Source organism: Podarcis liolepis (assembly GCF_965112155.1).
Source record: "Podarcis liolepis genome assembly, chromosome: 8".
In the NCBI taxonomy this organism is placed as follows: Eukaryota; Metazoa; Chordata; class Lepidosauria; order Squamata; family Lacertidae; genus Podarcis; species Podarcis liolepis.
The window spans coordinates 58,202,544-58,221,955 of NC_139560.1; the positions used below are offsets into that span (position 1 = coordinate 58,202,544).

Below are 19,412 nucleotides of genomic sequence, written 5' to 3' on the forward strand. Positions count from 1 at the left end.
ACTTTTAAGCCACGTTGAACTCAGTGGGACTTCAGAGTAGGCGTGTAGAGGATTGTCCTGGGAACATATTTTCTTCAAGAGGTTGGTGTAAAGATCCAGAACAGGGATCTCCTATATTTATAGTGAAGTAAATTATGTGCTGACAACTTTACTATCTAGGATAAGTAAACATTTCAGAAATAAGATTTGTTTAAAACAGCATTAATGAATCATTTGCGTTGTATTAAAAGGGCAATCCATTATGTTTTATGGGATTGTAGTGTTGTAGAATAAAAACGACTCATACTTAAAAAGGAGAACCAATAGCTTTATTTCTTGCTGGTTGAGTGACCCAGCCCCTGAAGCACTGGATTTAGCATCTTAAAACTCTGGAAGAGCTTAGCTCTCCAAGTTGTTTGATAGTTAGTATCTTGGTAACCTAATTAGCACAACACGCCACACAGTGTTATTCTTCTGAAATGAATACCTTGAGGATTCAGTGCAACGTTGACCAGAAAGCCTGTGAAAACAAAGATGATGCTTCTGCTTTACACATGTTTTGCTAATTGCAACTGTGTCCTTCAGAAAGATAATGGCCAAACATTCTAATTCTGTTTATAGCAGGAGTGGGGAGCCTTGGACCTGGAGGCTAAATGTGGCCCTCCAGGCATCTCTGTCTCACCCTTAGAACTCTCCCCAGGCCATGTCCCACAATAGCACTGCTCTACACCTGCCTCAGGTGTTTTTGCCTGGTGAGAATATGTCCGTCAACTGCAATAATGCCCCTAGCTTTCCCGGATGGTGAAAGTATAGAAACATGTGGCTTATGTTGTTGGAATGTAGGCTACTGTACAAAGGTAAATATGTAGCTCCACCCACTTTTTGCTCATCGTTCCTCTCAACACTGACCTGTGGGCTACGCATGAGGAAACAAAGCCTTTGGGTTGAAAATGTTTCTTCATGCCAATCTGTGGTTATACCAATGAATACAGTCCAGCCCAGTCCCAGCAAGAGGCAACGCTGGTACAAGGATGTCTGTGTACACAGATAACCCTTTTTACCCAGCATACCCCTAGGATTTCTGCAAAGTGGTTGCAGAGGTACACATGTGCAGACAGAATGATCCTGCACTTTGTGCTAATACAGCTCCCTAAGCATGTTCAGAAGGAAACAGGCTATGGTTGTGACAGGGGAGGTGTGGAGAAGAAGCTCTGCCGGTGAGCGGCTTGGGGAAAGGAACGAGTGTTTCTGTGTAGTCTACTGAATGTTTATATGCATGTTTTGCAGACATCTGTCATTAATTCCTATGTTTGGAAATATGCTTGCTTAGACCTCCTCATTTTCTGTAATTTGTCCTTGTCATTGTAACAAAAGAGTAGGCCAACATCTTGCTCTCTCTCTCCATCTCTTTATGCATATATGTAAAAACAAGATGCAAATGGGTGAGAAGAGGGGTTAACTCACAGATCAGTCTGTGAAATCTTGATAAGAGAGACTAGATTTCTTCTGTTAGTGATGCAAAGCATCCACATACTTGGAGTAACCTGTTATTGCTTTGGGGAGGGGCAATCTAATCATATGCAAACAACAGTGATTTCATAAATCTGAATAAGCTTCTCCTTTGTTCTAAATATTTTTTAAAACATTTTTTTTTTACACTCTCTGGTTTCTTTTCATTTGCCTGATAGCCTTTCAACCTGATAGCAAGAGCATGTAATCAGACTTTTGGGTTCCCTTGACCTCAGTCTGTCCTAAGGGAATGCAAATATTTATACTAAGTTTACCAGGGAGGACTGAATATAATAGACCATTGTACTGAACTGCCCTAGCTAACCATGGTTCATTACATGAGCTGATCAACTTACTATGTGCTGTGCAACGAAATCTTCAAAATATAAGGAGGTCCAGGTAGAATGCGTTTATGAAGAATCAGATTTGGAAATTGAGGTTCCGTTTAGATATATACATCCTTAATCCTGCAACAAAAAGAGGATGTTGAACAAATTTGCCTCTAGACGTACTATACATCCAAGCTTGCTTTTTGTAAAGAGATTGAACTGAAATATGATACGACAAACAGTGTGAGCTAACAATTTTAGGGGTGCAGAGCTCAAATGCCGTAATGGTAGATAATCCAAAATAGAATTTGCTTGAATCTTAAGTACTCCTTACCATTAAGCACGTCAGATGAAGTAGGCTGTTACCTTTTCAAAGCCTGACAATTATCTGCCTCAGTCTATTTTATTGATTGCATGTTTATTTGTTAATTTCATATCTTATCTTTCCACCCAAAGGAACCCAGGGTGGCAAAAGCTAATTGGTATGGTAGTGGTGCACAGTATTTGCAGCCTTCTCATGTTTATTTTTTAAACCATATACGTAAGTATAAGCCAAATCACCTCGTTGTGCTTCATATTATCTTGCCCTCTGAGGTGAAGAGATTACCCCATTGGCCTTGGTGTAGCATTAATAGCTTGTTGATGCCTCTGGAACCAGAAATGAAAGCCAAAGCTACCTGTTAGGGTGGAGTGGGGGGAGAAATGAAGTGGAGTGTGTGTGTGTATTTATATGCACAATGAGCAAAAGAGAAAATACAAAAAAAGGTTAGAAATAGTTTGCATCTGATCAGCGGACCAAGCTGAGGTGGAATGCTGCTGATTCTTGTGGGAATTTACGCTGCTTTAGGCATGAGGTGGAGAGTGGAATTCTGGAAAATGAAAATCAATATTGTTCCATCATGTCAACATAAAAGCTTTAGTAGGGCTAGAATGTATTTTTCAACCCAACAGTCATACTGTAATTTTAGTTTAGACTGGAACATAGATAAATTCTGTGAAAAAGTATGGCAAAATAGAACAGGGAAGTAAGGAGAGATGGAGAATAAAGATATTTACTGGGTTAATAAATAGTGATAACTGACCAGTTTCCACGCATATAAAAGAACAGTGTGGCCAGTTTTATATCTGATAAACAGATATTATTTTAACTGTATCAGATAGGTCACTGCATCCATTCATATTAAAACAGCCTGCTTTAAAAATATGTTGAAAATAAACAAATGATAATGAGTGTAACATGCTAAATGTGTTATTTTGTTTTTTGCCAACAGTTAGCATTGGAAGATGTAAGTACCCATGTTGGATTTTTATTGACAAATTGCTAAATTGTCTAAACGTTTTTGAATAAGGTTTATCATGGTATAAGAATGAATGTTACATACAATGTCATTGGGTGGTATCTCACTTCAGACACATTGATTTCAGCGCATATACTCTGAATATTACATAGTAGGACACTTGTCATAATATATCATAGCTTTGATCCACGTATACATTTATAGTCTACTTCCTACTCCTGTGCAGCAACAGAGACCTTGCATGTACAACCCCAGTAAAGCTGTTGGTAAAAGTAGTGATTACTGGTTTGACAAGGGTGGAGGGACTGAATTCAGCCCGCTTTCTCCCCTCCCATCCTCTGAAAAAATTGATCTCTGGTGGTATTGTGGCTAATCAGCTGCAGATGGTTATAGAAGCAATTTTGTTGTAGGTTATCACTTTGTTGTGAATTTAGCAGTAGATCTGATTACCTGTTTAGGATTTCCAGGGCCTCTGAGGCTCAGACCCTTAGACAGAGAGAGTGGAGCCTGGGCACTCAAGAGTAGTACCTCTTGGCGCACAAAACAGAAGCCTATATGCATCTTTTAGGTGTATCTCAAGCCTTATTCTTTGTGTGATCTCTAGTGGACTTTTATTGTCATCTTCCCAACATATTTTCAAAACATACTTAATACACATGCAATGGTGTTTGTTTCTAAGTTGCTCCATTCCACAGAAATAGAGGGAGAAATACTAGAGCAAGAAGAATATTATTGGAAAGGGGTGGTTTAAAATCAGACTGGAGGGGAAGGCTGGGGACTAGATTGCCCAGTGGGCCCTGAGTTCTCAACTCAAGATCTAACTTCTTTCTCCGATGAGCCTGAGAAGGAGGCTGTTATATATTCAGTGGTCTGTGTTTGCCTGAGTTTGAGTCTGGACTAAGGATTCTGAGTCCCTGTGTTCTGATTTGATACATGATATCCAATCACAGAACATTTCAGGATTTGGGCCTCTGCCATTGGCCCTTAAACTATGACTTATGATTCGCAGCTTGGAAGTTTAGGCAGCTAATCATGTTGAGAGTGGGAGTGGCCCAGGCCTCCAGAAATGTATATAAGCAGTTGCTTTGCCCCTGTTGTCCAGTACCATAGTTCAATAAAGGTTCTTGCTGTTATCACTGTGTCTTGCCATGCGGGAACCCACCTACACTTCAGAGGCTAAAATAAAAACAAAACTTTGAGGTGGAACATGATGTCTAGATGAAACCCTCCACCCCTATTCTCCCCCTCTCATAGGTAGTGAGCGTGCTTAGATCTCATTGGGGTTTTGTTTGCTCTCTTAGGTTTTCTTTTCTATTTAAAAAGGGTGTTCTTTTTCTACAATAAACTTCAGGGTTCAGCATGAGCATGGTGATAACTCCTTCTTGTTCCTCAGTGGGTCCATTTTGGCTGCAATTCTCACCAACTGAACTTGCTATTTGGAGGAGTGATGAACCACCCTCCTACATACCCAAGTGTCCAGAGTGATGTAGGAAAAATCTACTTTTACTAGTTAGAAAACATTGAAGAAAATATTCCTCCATTCTCTAGGAACTTGGAATTTACTTTACAGTACTAATATTCTGTGGGGGTGTGATCCTTAGTAAGTATGGTTAGAGTTGCAAGCTTCAGTAAGTTTAGGTTGGAACATACTTTTGTAAAACATGCATAGGATCATGATATTAATCATGATATTAATGATACTAATCAAGTGTTTCAGTGACCAATAGGAAGAGACTTGTTTTAACTGGCAAGGGCAAATTCTAATTTGTGATACTGAAAATAAAGCACACACATATATACTGACCCTCCATGTCAATTGTAATACAGAATGAAAAAGAAGTAAGTAAGGATGACTCTACAGACACTGACTGGTATTGACAATGTCTGCATTAACAACACAATCCTGACTACTTAGAAATAAGTCCTATTGATTCATTGTGACTTGTCCAGGTAAAGGGATATGACAGACAGAGAAGCTTCAGCTCACAGGTTAATCTTGGCCTGTTGGGGGAGTCCAGTATGGTCCACAAGCCCATTTTTCCAAAACCATGCCCACTTGTCAGCTAACATCACTGAGTGATGTCAGCTGATGGGCAGTGTTTTTCCTCTCCTCAATCCTGCTGGGATCTGCTTCACATGCTGGTGAAATGGTTCCCTGAAGAGAGCAGGACTGAAGTCTTTTCTCATCAGCTGATGAGCAGAGAGATCAGTTGTGGCATGCTGCTTTGCCAGCACATTACCTATAGGAAATGCATGGGCAGAACAGAACCCCTCCTCCCACCCCATGGCGCAGGACAGGTGGGTGGGAGAAGGGGGTGGGCAGGACCCCCCCCCACCTAGCATTCCCCTTGAGTCATCATGTGGTCAGGTGATTGACAGGTGGTCACTCTGCTCACCTGTCTGCTGGCTCAAGGGGTGGGGGAGCATAAAGGTTCCCTGCTCCCGATTGCCGCCTAAGTTGTAAATTATTTTGCATGCCCTTCAGTATTTCAAAAGGTTGCCTTTACTGAAGCTTTGGTAATTTGAAAATGTGTTTTATTTTTAATTGTTTAATTTACTGATCAGTAAAAAGGCAGGTAATTCTAAAAGTTATTTAAGTAGTTGGCAGCTCTAAAAGTGGCGTGTCAAGCAAAGTTATGTCTTTTGCTCAGTGGCTCCCTTACCATTTTTGCTGACGTCTCCTGTTCCACCAACATACCAAGTTCAGGAGACGGTGGTAACTCATCACTTTTGGCCTGCACTGCACTTAATGCAGCAAACCAAGGTCAACTCAAAGCGTAGGCTTCCCATCTCTTTATTGTCGCTACTGTTTCTGTACTGTTTCTGGTGCAGTCTTCTTGTGCTGTAGGGAAAGCAAACAGTTTTATTTTCTAAAATTAATTTCCTTGCTATTAGACCTAACTTATACTTTTGTAGTAGAATGGATACAAGTCAAATGTTTGCCCCTTTCTTGCATATATGCACTCATAGCAGTTTACAACTAATAATCTTTTGCGGATAAGTATGTGATTCCCAGTCAATCACTTCCCTGCTCTCCTCCCAATGGAAGATTATTTGGACTATTAGAATTGACATTAGTTACATGGCTCCAGGCCTTTGCTTATCAAGGTACCTGGCAACCTAGAGGGGAGGATCAATGATGAGAAGGAAGCATACTTAACACCCTCCCCCCTTCTAACCAACTTTCCATAGCAAAATCCTTCCTCCCGGAGACAATTCCTTCTTGGCCTAGCTTTCAAATTCAGACCCTGGAATTAGCAATAGAAAATTGATGGATAGGACTAAAGGGTGTAGGGGTCAAACATTCTGCTGATTTCTCCCTGCAAATGCTGCCCATATTAGCATTATGAAGGAAATACTGAGTTGGGCACTCAACGTTTCTTACATAATTTCTGGTTTAGATCTCCTGACAGATCCTTAACATGTGTGTCACCTGCTGTGAGGATCTCCTAATCACAGCCAGTCCGCTTAAAGCAATCTAGGAAGCAAGAGTCCTGTTTCTTAAATTAAATTAATACATTTAAATCCCATTGATTTGCAAGCTGTTGTGTTGAAGTTTGAGCCTGTGCAGCTCAGGTAAATAGAGCCTGTGCAACTGAGTCTATCCAGCTGAGTAACTTTGGATTATTGATATCATTTGAAGCATGCTAAGGATCTGTCTACTAAGCAGGCGATTAAAGGCTGCGGTGATGTGAGATCCTTAACATAATTACAGATTCCACGTTGGTTAATATATTACTTTGTGGTTCCCGAGGGGATCGTATTCCAGACAATGCTGTATTGTGGTGATTTGTAAATAAATATATGAGCAGCTGAACTCTAAACCTGAAACTGGAACTTAGGGCATGTGTGCAATGGAGCCTCCAGTTCAGTATATTACCACACAGGTAGAATTGTGGGAGGCAATGCCACTGGACCATGGTCTTCAAGTGTTAAACCTTTTAAAAATCTATATTTACTGTGCAACCTGAACCAATGGCAGTTTGCAGATCATTGGACATCAGCATGGAGGTCATATGACGAGTGTGCTGCCATAGTTCATCTGAGAAACACCATTCACTGATCAACTATCATAGCTCATGGCCAAAATATCACATTACACAGTTATATCATTCCCCCCATACCATTTTTTTAAAGGAAAAACAATCAAAAGAAGCTGGATCTTGAAGACAGGCTGTTTGACCATTTGCCTGCCATCCGTTTTTCTGCTCAAAATCTCCTCCATTGCAATTCCACTCATGGGTGGGAGAAGAAACTGGTTCCAGTGTTTTCCAACCCTGTGGGAAAAAGGAGCAGAGAGTGAGCAATTTGGAACAGGAAAGATCCTAGCAGGGTCAAGCCTCTTTATTCTTCTGCCCAACTGATCCTCCAAGCCTCCACCCCCATTGTTCAGGCTGGACACTGAGGTACAGCTCCAATGGCTTCTGGTAGTTTCCTCACTGCAAGAAGTGAGGTTACTGTGAACCAGGCAGAGGGCCTTCTTGGTAGTGGTGCCTGCCCTGTGGAACACCATCCCATCAGATGTCAAGAAAATAAACAACTATCTGACTTTTAGAAGTAGATAGGTAGCCGTGTTGGTCTGCCATAGTCAAAATAAAAAAATTCCTTCCAGTAGCACCTTAAAGACCAACTAAGTTAGTTCTTGGTATGAGCTTTCGTGTGCATGCACACTTCTTCAGATACACTGAAACAGAAGTTGCCAGATCCTTCTATATAGTGAGAAGGTGGGGAGGGGTGTTACTCAGAAGGGTGGTGGGAATGGGAGATAGGCAGATAGCCGAGAGAGCCTCTTGACGACTCTTAACGACTGTAATAGGTCTTACAGGAAAAGGCAAGGGGTGGGAAGGTGAGAAATGGTTTAGTTATGTATAGTGAGATAAGAATCCAATGTCTTTGTTCAGCCCAGGTCTTTTCATGGTATTAAGTTTGGTAATGAGTTGTAATTCAGCCGCTTCTCTTTCCAGTCTATTTCTGAAATTCCTTTGTAGTAAAACAGCTACTTTGAGATCTTGTATAGAATGTCCTGGGAGATTGAAGTGTTCTCCTACTGGTTTCTCTGTTCTGTGATTCTTGATGTCAGATTTATGTCCGTTTATTCTTTGGCGTAAGGTTTGGCCTGTTTGTCCAATATAGAGAGCTGAAGGACACTGTTGGCATTTGATGGCATACACAATGTTAGACGATGAGCAATTAAATAGTCCCGAGATGGTATGTGTGATGTTGTTGGGGCCAGTAATGGTGTTGTCCGGGTGTATGTGGCAGCAAAGTTGGCATCTGGGTTTATTGCAGGCTCTGGTGCCAGTGTCTGTGTTAAGTCTGGTTGTAGTATTATTGTGGGTTAGGAGTTGTTTAAGATTGGGTGGTTGTCTGTAGGCAATGAAAGGTCTTCCTCCCAGAGCTTGAGAAAGAGAACTGTCATTGTCCAGGAGAGGTTGTAGATCTCTGATGATGCGTTGTACTGTTTTAACTTGGGAGCTGTATGTGATGACTAGAGGTGTTCTGTTATTTTCTTTTTTGGGTCTGTCTTGCAGCAAGTTCTCTCTGGGTATCAGTCTGGCTCTGTTGATCTGTTGTCTAACTTCATCTGCTGGGTATTTTAGTTCTGAGAAGGTTTGCTGTAGATCCCTTAGGTGAGAGTCTCTGTCTGTAGAATTGGAACAGATGCGGCTGTAACGTAGTGCCTGGCTATATACAATGGACTGTTTGGTATGTTTGGGATGGTAGCTAGAGGCATGTAGATATGTTTGTCGGTCAGTTGGTTTGCGGTATAAGGTGGTGTCTATGCGCCCATCCTGTATTTTTATAGTAGTGTCCAAAAAATGTATTTCTTGCATAGATTGATTCATTGTAAGGTTGATTGTGGGGTGAAAATCATTAAATTTCTGGTGAAATTTAATGATTTTCACCCCACAATCAACCTTACAATGAATCAATCTATGCAAGAAATACATTTTTTGGACACTACTATAAAAATACAGGATGGGCGCATAGACACCACCTTATACCGCAAACCAACTGACCGACAAACATATCTACATGCCTCTAGCTACCATCCCAAACATACCAAACAGTCCATTGTATATAGCCAGGCACTACGTTACAGCCGCATCTGTTCCAATTCTACAGACAGAGACTCTCACCTAAGGGATCTACAGCAAACCTTCTCAGAACTAAAATACCCAGCAGATGAAGTTAGACAACAGATCAACAGAGCCAGACTGATACCCAGAGAGAACTTGCTGCAAGACAGACCCAAAAAAGAAAATAACAGAACACCTCTAGTCATCACATACAGCTCCCAAGTTAAAACAGTACAACGCATCATCAGAGATCTACAACCTCTCCTGGACAATGACAGTTCTCTTTCTCAAGCTCTGGGAGGAAGACCTTTCATTGCCTACAGACAACCACCCAATCTTAAACAACTCCTAACCCACAATAATACTACAACCAGACTTAACACAGACACTGGCACCAGAGCCTGCAATAAACCCAGATGCCAACTTTGCTGCCACATACACCCGGACAACACCATTACTGGCCCCAACAACATCACACATACCATCTCGGGACTATTTAATTGCTCATCGTCTAACATTGTGTATGCCATCAAATGCCAACAGTGTCCTTCAGCTCTCTATATTGGACAAACAGGCCAAACCTTACGCCAAAGAATAAACGGACATAAATCTGACATCAAGAATCACAGAACAGAGAAACCAGTAGGAGAACACTTCAATCTCCCAGGACATTCTATACAAGATCTCAAAGTAGCTGTTTTACTACAAAGGAATTTCAGAAATAGACTGGAAAGAGAAGCGGCTGAATTACAACTCATTACCAAACTTAATACCATGAAAAGACCTGGGCTGAACAAAGACATTGGATTCTTATCTCACTATACATAACTAAACCATTTCTCACCTTCCCACCCCTTGCCTTTTCCTGTAAGACCTATTACAGTCGTTAAGAGTCGTCAAGAGGCTCTCTCGGCTATCTGCCTATCTCCCATTCCCACCACCCTTCTGAGTAACACCCCTCCCCACCTTCTCACTATATAGAAGGATCTGGCAACTTCTGTTTCAGTGTATCTGAAGAAGTGTGCATGCACACGAAAGCTCATACCAAGAACTAACTTAGTTGGTCTTTAAGGTGCTACTGGAAGGAATTTTTTTATTTTGACTTTTAGAAGACATCTGAAGGCATCCCTGTACCGGGATATTTTAAGGGCTAATGTTTTACCATTTTTTTATGTGCTGTAAGCCGCCCAGAGTTGCTGGGGAAACCCAGCCAGATGGGAGGGGTATAAATAATAAAATTATTCTTCTTCTTCAAGTCTGCAGTCTTTTGCTTGTGCTTTTCCCCAAAACAAAAATGTTCAGGAAAAGAGTAATCCAACCACAAGTATTTTACAGGCTGTCCCTCAGTTGATTGTTTTGCCTGTGAATAATTTCACCATTAGTGGGGCAGAAGAGCACATTCTGCATCCCCACACTGAACTCAAAGCACTCCCTTTCCTCCTCTGAAATGGCACAGGAGAAATCCCCTTGTGCTTATCAGAGTTGGCATCAGATCTCCCAGCCTCAATAAAATGCAAACAGTATGTAACTATGGACAGTGCAGGAGGCCTAAATATGTGAATCTGTCTGTCTCTACGAGAAAATGCATACAAGATGCAGGCTTAGGGAACTCACTGCAGTATCTGCTATAAGCAAACATATATTTGGTATTTGGTGTAATCAAATCTGTGAAAACAAAGCTCTATTTGTAACCAAAATGACAAATGTCAAAGCAAATGTTAATCAGGAAAGCTGCAGAGTTAGCTGAATATTGTTTTTATTAGGGCTAACCAGTGGCTCTTTTCAGATAAACCGATGAATGCTGTCCTTGCTCCTGAACCGATTTATCCATCTGATTTTCTAAACAAAGCCTATGAGAGTATAACTTGTATGGCTTTGATAAAAAAGATCCAATGAATGAACTGAGACTGGGAATGGGGTCAGTTGCTGTGAGCTCTTCCTTCCCTCTAACGTGTTCACTGGTTGTATGAAAAGGGATACCGTATTTTTTGCACCATAACACTCACTTTTTTCCTCCTAAAAAGTAAGGGGAAATGTCTGTGCGTGTTATGGAGTGAATGCCTACGGGTGGCGGGGGGGATCTGCTGCAGTCGTGAGCAGAGGATCCATGGTTCCCCTTCCTTCCCTCCTCCGTGGTTACAAAGCATGGATCCACATGGATCCTCAGGGTTTTTGCATTGGGCTACTCCAAACTTACTGTCAGATCACATGTCTGTGGCCACAGCATGAACCACAAAAATCATATATCCACTATTTCATTTAGAATATATTTTTTCTTGTTTTCCTCCTCTAAAAACTATGTGCGTGTTTTGTTCTGGCCCGTGGTAATCATAGTGTATATGAACTTTTGTTTAAAGTTTTGTTTTTAAGAAAATAGATTTTTCTGAGAAGTTCGTTGCTTTACTCTTACACTTGAAAATATGTACAGTGGTGCCCCGCAAGACGAATGCCTCGCAAGACGGAAAACCCGCTAGACGAAAGGGTTTTCCGTTTTTGAGCTGCTTCGCAAGACGATTTTCCCTATGGGCTTGCTTTGCAAGACGAAAACAACTTGCAAGTGTTCCGATTTTTTTCCGCTTCCCCCCCTTTTTCTAAGCCGCTAATAGCCTTTTAGCCGCTAATCCGCTAATCCTTTAATAGCCGCTAAGCCTTTAATAGTCGCTAAACCGCTAATAGCGCTAATCCGCTAAGCCGCTAATAGGGTTGCTTCGCAAGACGAAAAAACCGCTAGACGAAGAGACTCGCAGAACGGATTAATTTCGTCTTGCGAGGCACCACTGTATGGGCATATTTCACCCTTAATCTCTATAATTCTCAGAAAATGGATTTTTTTACCTAATTGCAGTGTAAACTCCAGAATCATGGAATGATCTCATATCCAACTAATGCCTACTCTGAGTTGTTGTTGTTGTTGTTTAGTCATTTAGTTGTGTCCAACTCTTCGTGACCCCATGGACCAGAGCACGCCAGGCATTCCTGTCTTCCACTGCCTCCCGCAGTTTGGTCAAACTCATGCTGGTAGCTTCGAGAACACTGTCCAACCATCTCGTCTTCTGTTGTCCCCTTCTCCTTGTGCCCTCCATCTTTCTCTACATCAGGGTCTTTTCCAGGGAGTCTTCTCTTCTCATGCGGTGGCCAAAGTATTGGAGCCTCAGCTTCACGATCTGTCCTTCCAGTGCGCACTCAGGGCTGATTTCCTTAAGAACGGAGAGGTTTGATCTTCTTGCAGTCCATGGGACTCTCAAGAGTCTCCTCCAGCACCATAATTCAAAAGCATCAATTCTTCAGCGATCAGCCCTCTTTATGGTCCAGCTTTCACTTCCATACATCACTACTGGGAAAACCATAGCTTTAACTATACGGACCTTTGTTGGCAAGGTGATGTCTCTGCTCTACTCTGAGTAGACCAACTGAAATCAGTGGACTTATTTGTGTCTCTTGATTTCAGTAGGTCCTGAAATGGTAATGTGCTCATTTTTCCTATTGTTTGATAGTTGTGTGTTTCAGGGGTATTTTTTTTTGTCTGTATAATGATGTGCATTCCATTGAAACACACTTAACAAATCAGCATAACTTTGTAATTATTCTCAAAAGAAAATAACATGCCTTGGTCACACCATGCACTCCCAAATGATTGGCTTATTTTAGAATGGAACTGTTTTGTTTTCCAGACGCACCAAAGGAGTGCAAAAATACTAATGACTCTTTGATTAGAGGCTCATTTAAAAATCAGATTCCTGCAACATCTATATTTGGAAGATATACACCCCTTCAGATATATTTTTTGACCTCCCCACATCATTGCGAGGGTGGATTATTTCCACAAGGACTCAAAGAAGGAAACATACTCTATGTTTCCTGTCGAGAAGCTTTGATAGGTTTCATCAGCTTCAGGAAACTAATTAATTGCACACTTCTGGGAATCTTTTCAATGGCTTGTTCTTTATGATTAGTGAGTCTTTCTTTAGCTCTGCAATGTTAGAAGGCAAACATCCTCTGAAGTCACATACAAAACACCATCTAGAAAAAGATTTGATTTCCCACTGGTTAGATGTGCCAGGCTGCCCCATTAGCAGTCCAAATTCTGTAATAGTTTGCCTGAAACTTTTACTGGGGTACCGTAAGTGGGTAGTTCTGAGTGTATTTTAACTGCAGGTGTAGCTTACTGGATGTCAGTATGAAAATTGAGTGCAAGGATGTGTCATCCTGGAAGTTTTGAAAGGGCTCAGAAGTGCATTTGAATATATGTGTAGAAGCACTGGGCTGTGTGATTTTCTTTTCTGAAGGGTGGGATATAAATGGAAATAATAGTTAATAAATCATCATTGGAATCCATTACTGTCTAGATAAATACTTCTACACTTAGTCCTTGTGACCCACTATGTAGAGCAAAAGCTCTAGCAGTACCTGAAAAGCTAGGGAGCTGAAAAATATTGCTAGTTTTTAGAATACTTTCTAAGGAAATCTCTCCCTCTCCCTGGGACATCATGCTTCCAGTTCATGGTTCCTCTCTAATTCAAGAATTAAAGTTGCTTACTTTTTGTGGTGGGTGCAAAAATAGCCTGTTACATAGGTGGCAACTCCCTGGGGATCTGGGTGACCCAGCACCCACAAAATTCCCCATGAGGAGGCTGGGCACCCACAAATTTCAGTGCCAGTGCCATACACACTCCATGGCACCCATGGCCCCAGGCATCCATGGTCGTAGGGCCAAGTTGGCACTTCTGGCCTGCTACCAACACTGCCTGCCACTCCCCTGAGATGGCCATTTTTGGGGGGCTTGTGCTGGCGTAAGGGTTTTGGTTCAGCCAGCTGAGGCCTGGCTCTGCCGGGAAGATGGGATTATGGTAGTGTATCTACAGCTCAGACAGGATCTGATGCTTATGCCAGAGATCCACCATTTCCCAACTCTCTTGTCCCTGTGGATTTTGGGGTTGGACTGTCCCCTAACACAGGGAATCTTTAAACATGGCACAGAAAGGAGGGAAGGGGTGCATGAGGACAATGCCCACAGGCACAAGCCTCATGTATGTATAGGATTAATAGGCTGAGATATGTTCTGCTGAACTGGGTTTGGACTGCTTTTACAGAATATTATGTCTAAACCAATACTTTGCCTCATTTAGACATGAGGAGCTGTTAAGGTGGATATAGCTTGATAGCCTCCTGGCTGGTATCAAATGGGAGATAGGTTTCTTTCCAAGCCGCTGAACATGGACTATGAGAAACAGCCAAGAAATTAGCAGATCTGACACTGGGAGGCCAAATTTCCTGTGACTCAGCAACACCACTTGCAAATCGGTAGGCACTAATTAACTTTTGAAGTTCAGGGAAGTCGTGGCTAGAAATAACACAGCTACGACGAAGAAGAAAAACGAAGGATTTTGATGAGAAAGTGAAAAGCACAATGTCAACAAAAGCACAAATAAAACATGACTACAAACCAGAGTGGTATGTACTATGCTTAAGGTTCTGTTAGAAAATTGGTCCTGGGAAGAATAAGGTTAAGATTTTAAAAGTTGACATAATGACAAGTTGAGACAGAATCAGTTGCTGATTTATTTATTTTTTTAAATCTTTCAGGTGAAGCCAGTTTCCCACAGCAGAATCAATGTGTCTGCCCGGTTTAGAAAGCCTCTTCAGGAGCCTTGCACTGTTTTGTAAGTTGGGTTTTCTGATAGGCAGTTTGAGCATCATTATTTTGAAGAACATCCAACTGATTGCAACTTTTCCTGTCCTCTTCTTAGCCTGATTGCTAATGGTGACCTCATAAGCCCGGCCGTGCGTCTTTTCATCCCCAGAAGAGCACTGAATCAATGGGATCATGTTCTTGAAATGGTTACTGAAAAGGTTACACTCAGAAGTGGCGCTGTGCACAGGTAAGATGAAATGGCACGTTGTCAATGTGACCACAGTTTCAGGTTTTTGCTAGCAAGGTGCAGCTGAGCAGGACCAAGTTCTAGGGGCGAAAGTGCTCTAATGTTGTACATATACATCATAAACTGGGTTTTCAGCCCGTTTGCTACTTGGTAGAAGCTGCCAGCAAATGCATGAACTATTTGCTCAGTTGATGCTCTGCAGTGGCACCTGAAAGTGGTATTGGCTGCCTTGCATCGGCTGCAGCTGGCAGGTAGTGTCTTGCCATATAGGCAGCCTGGGAAATCCTTAGGTTTCCGCTCTGTAATTTCTCCTCACCACAATCTCCAGACTATTTTAAAATAAACATTACTGTGTGCCTGAGCACACCTGGGTCACCCCATGTACACGACTATGATAATGGCTCAGGTAACTATAGGACAGTGCTGGGGGGGAAACTGCATTGGCTTAGATCTTCCCTGTGGCCAAACCATTCTAGGACTTCTGTGCTTCTGCCTTCTCATCTTTGCTTGAATACCTTTCTTCATTCCGTTGTTCACAGTAAGTCAAAAGCCACCTTCAGACATTCAGAGTGAAGAGGGCAGCAGAGGCACGCTGTCCTGTCCTCAACATTTCTGTCCCATGTGGGTCACCTTGACTTCCTACATTCAGTGTGAAGGTCTGAAGGGAACACAGAAGTCTCCAAGTGACCAGGAACCCTGTGTTCATACGAACATGCTTAGAAACCCCTTTTAGAGATCTTCCCACTCAATATGGAAAACTTGGGGCAGCACTTGAAAGACAGGGATGGTTTGCATGACCCTGCATGTTGTTGGAATGTCCCAATAGTTTGCTGTTAACATCTGGATTGGGGGTTTCCAGTTCTGGTTTGAAAGCAAACTGGTCCAGGTCCAAAAGAGAGCTTTTGTTTGGGAAAACCCAAAAGGTAAAGCATGTTACCTTGAGAGGCATTTGTACAGCACACTGTGTTTCTTCCCTTTTGTTTTTTCCATGTTTCCTGTAAATCCAGTTTTTGCATTTGATTTCTTAAAACGTTAGAGGACACATTGAGCTAGCTAGTACGATTTATCATTGCTTGTTTAATAATTAACAAATTAGCTATTGTGACTTGTGGTAGCTGAACTATCATTAGCTTAGCTTCCAGTAAAGGCCATTGATTCTGAAAAACGTAAAAACTCTTCATTAAAGAAATGGATGCAACGTTTAGAGGGTTCAGTACAGCCAAGACCGATCTGAACATTAGTGTGGGCTTTTTCCTCAATTACACACATCAGTAGCCATACAAATGGCACAGCTTGTGCATTACATTTCAGTTGCGGACAATGGGGGCACTTACTTGGCAGCTGTGTTGCTGTTGTTTACTGAGAGGGGTAAGGTGGTAGGAAGTTGGCATTGCAAATGTACTAGTAGGAGTGCTGGATTGGCCCTGCTAGTGTGTTCCCACGTTGCTACCCTCCCTTGCCTTGCTTCTCCCACTTCCCTTCCAGGAAGCAGCAATGACTCCCCTGCCAGGCGGTCAGGTTAGCCACTGTTGTAAATAAAAATATATGCCCTTTTCCCTTATGGGGTATCCAAGAGCCCATATAGAGTCCTTACATAGGTTCCCTATTGGTAGGAGAAAATAACAGAGGCCAACCAGAGAATATTGAGAAGCAAAGCAGCTAGTAAGCTTGATCTTTATTGATCTGTTGCAACAGGGTACTCCCCTCACACGCAGGAGAGGAAGACCACACAAAAATGCTGTGCAATGGCTTATAAAGACTTTTGAAATTCCCATCCTCTAGATCAAGACCACCCCCAGAAACATTATGCATACATCAAACCCTGTATAGTGTTGTAAACAAAATCTGCCCTTCTACCCATATGGGGTATCCAAGAGCCCATATAGAGTCCTACGTAGGTTGCCTATTGGTAGGAGAAAATAACAGAGGCCAACCAGAGAATATTGAGAAGCAAATCAGCTAGTAAGCTTGATCTTTATTGATCTGTTGCAACAGGGTCCGCACTCACCACACACAGGAGGGAGGAGGAACCCCGAACAATGGCGTGCAAGGCCTTATGTAGACATTTTAAATTCCCTTCCCTGGAGCTCAAGACCACCCGTCCATACATCATAAATACATCACAGAAGGGGTGTAACCTAAGACCACCCCCCAGATACATCATACCTACATCACAGAAAAGGCGGTCTAAAACAGAAATTTGAATGTTGTTTTTCTCCTGTCCTTGTTTATCTCCTGTCTGGCAGGTTACTTGATTGGATTACATGGGGAGCCTGGCCAGTCTTTTGTAAAGATAAATTCTTAGTTCCTGGGCCAGGTCACAGGCTCACACCCTATTCATATCTTAAATGTGCCCTTAAGACAGGATTTGACCTTGCAGAGAAAACATTTGCTCAGTTTGGGAATCAAAATGGTTTCAGGTCGGTCTTCCTGTGCTAAACTATGTACGTGCTTGCTTGGTTGGTACACTTATGAACATTTAACATATACCTAAGACCTCAAAATTCCTATCACAATAGCACTGAGCAGGGGTGGTGAACTGCATCTGGCTGGCGGGTCAGATCCTTATTTCCCTGCTCCCTGGCAGGCCAAATTTGACAAGTGGATGTGACATTCCAGCCTGACAGCTCTGAGCACATCCCTCTAGTTTGCACATGCCTACAGCCACTTCCGCCTGAAGCAGAGGACCTGTTTAGATTGGGCTGCAGAAGTTGTAATTCTCAAGGAACCTTCCTCCTATGCACACAAGCTCCATTTGACCATGTGAACTCCAGTGTCTAAGGGCAGTTCCCTCAGTTATAATTCTAGTTAATGGAAGAATGCCTATCAATCACATCTGTGATAAAAATCACAGCATGGGAAATGTGTGTTTATGTTTGCTTGAGTCATGGCTGGTGCGCTGCATCGCCCTGTTTATGGTGACTGCTCCAGTGATGGGTGGTCCCTGACTGTGGCAACATTGGGAATTAGTGGTAACTGGTTGCTCATGTGAGAGAGTTTTGTTTTGTTTTGCATAAGCTGAATAAAAATGGAAACGTCTGCTTGCAGTATAACCAGTGTATGGTGTATTACCTCTGCACCAATATACTTGTCTAAAATCTTACCTACTTGTCTAACCTCATTGGGACAAGCAGGTCTTCTGTCTCACTTGCTATAGACTTCATTCATTCATTCATTCATTCATTCATTCATTCATTCATTCACAATGATTCACATGTATATTTCCTGCCTTCCTTCAAGGAGCTCATGGCTGTGTACATCAGGCTGAGAGTTAGGGACTGTCTCTAAGGCTGTCCATTAAGCTTCATGGCCAACTGGCGATTTGGTCCAACACTCGCTCCTATACTATGCAGACTCGCTGAAAATTTGGCTGCCATCACAACCTACCTTGTGTAAAACTTCACTTTAAACTTGTAGCAAAATTGGTGAAGGTCAATTCCCTTTTTCTCTGCTTAAAAAGAAAGAAGGAAGTAATGTCCACTACCGAATTCAGGGAGGAAATTAGTGAGGTTTTCTAATAACTTCAGAAGTTTATCCTGTACTGTTGTGTCTTGCCAATGATTGGGTTTAATGATTGCATTTTACTGTTGAATTATTTAATGTTGTTTTATACTAATTGGAAAGTGCCTTGCAATCACTTGTCTGTGCTGAAGGGTCATCCTGAAATTTTGTGAAATAAATAAATAAATTTCTTCATGTCACAGTTTTTTTTTAATCTTATAAGTGACATTCGGGTTCATTTCCATCAGCTAACATTTCAATACGGGTTACTAGCATAGTGAATGCTCCGCAACTGCATGTCAAACAGTAGTTTAGCTACATGCACAATAACCCAGTTAGGCTATGGGAAATTCAAGTAGACGTGCACATTTTAACAAATCAGTTAGAATGTCTCAAAATCTGGCCAGTTCTAAATGGGTTTTGTTGGCAATTTGTCTTGGTGTCAGTATTTTTTCTTAATAACCTCAGAGCTTTTCTGATCTGAGGAGCACATTGCAAAGTTTAAGTGGACAACACAGTCAATGGTCAGTATGGAGCTATGTGGAAGAATTACTGCACTCTGAGCTCAAGTACTTAAAAGTGTGACGTTTCCTTTAAGGGGGCCTTACACTTGCTGAATTCTTTAAGGTTTTGACCAGTAGACTGCTGAATAATTAACTACACTGATTTCCCATCAGCATTTTAAAGCACACTATAGATGAACTGGCCTTCCATCCCATCTAGTGGCTCTTATTAGTGGTGCAGGTGTGGAACAGAGCTTCCCAGGATATTTAAGAGATGCTGGTAGATTTGCCTTTTTGTTTGGTATAACGTAAGTGGTTACAAAATGCTAAGTTT

General features: G+C 41.9%; 1 protein-coding gene across 9 annotated transcripts in view; it reads left to right on the forward strand.

Annotated features, from left to right (window-relative positions):
* DCDC2 (doublecortin domain containing 2) overlaps positions 1-19,412 on the forward strand; it is a 51,868-nt gene that overhangs the window by 15,138 nt on the left and 17,318 nt on the right. For all 9 annotated transcript variants that reach the window (XM_083518722.1, XM_083518723.1, XM_083518721.1 and 6 more), the window contains 2 exons: positions 14,779-14,855; positions 14,943-15,074. In XM_083518722.1, coding sequence (XP_083374848.1) covers positions 14,779-14,855; positions 14,943-15,074 — 209 coding nt within the window. The remainder of the gene's footprint in view (positions 1-14,778; positions 14,856-14,942; positions 15,075-19,412) is intronic.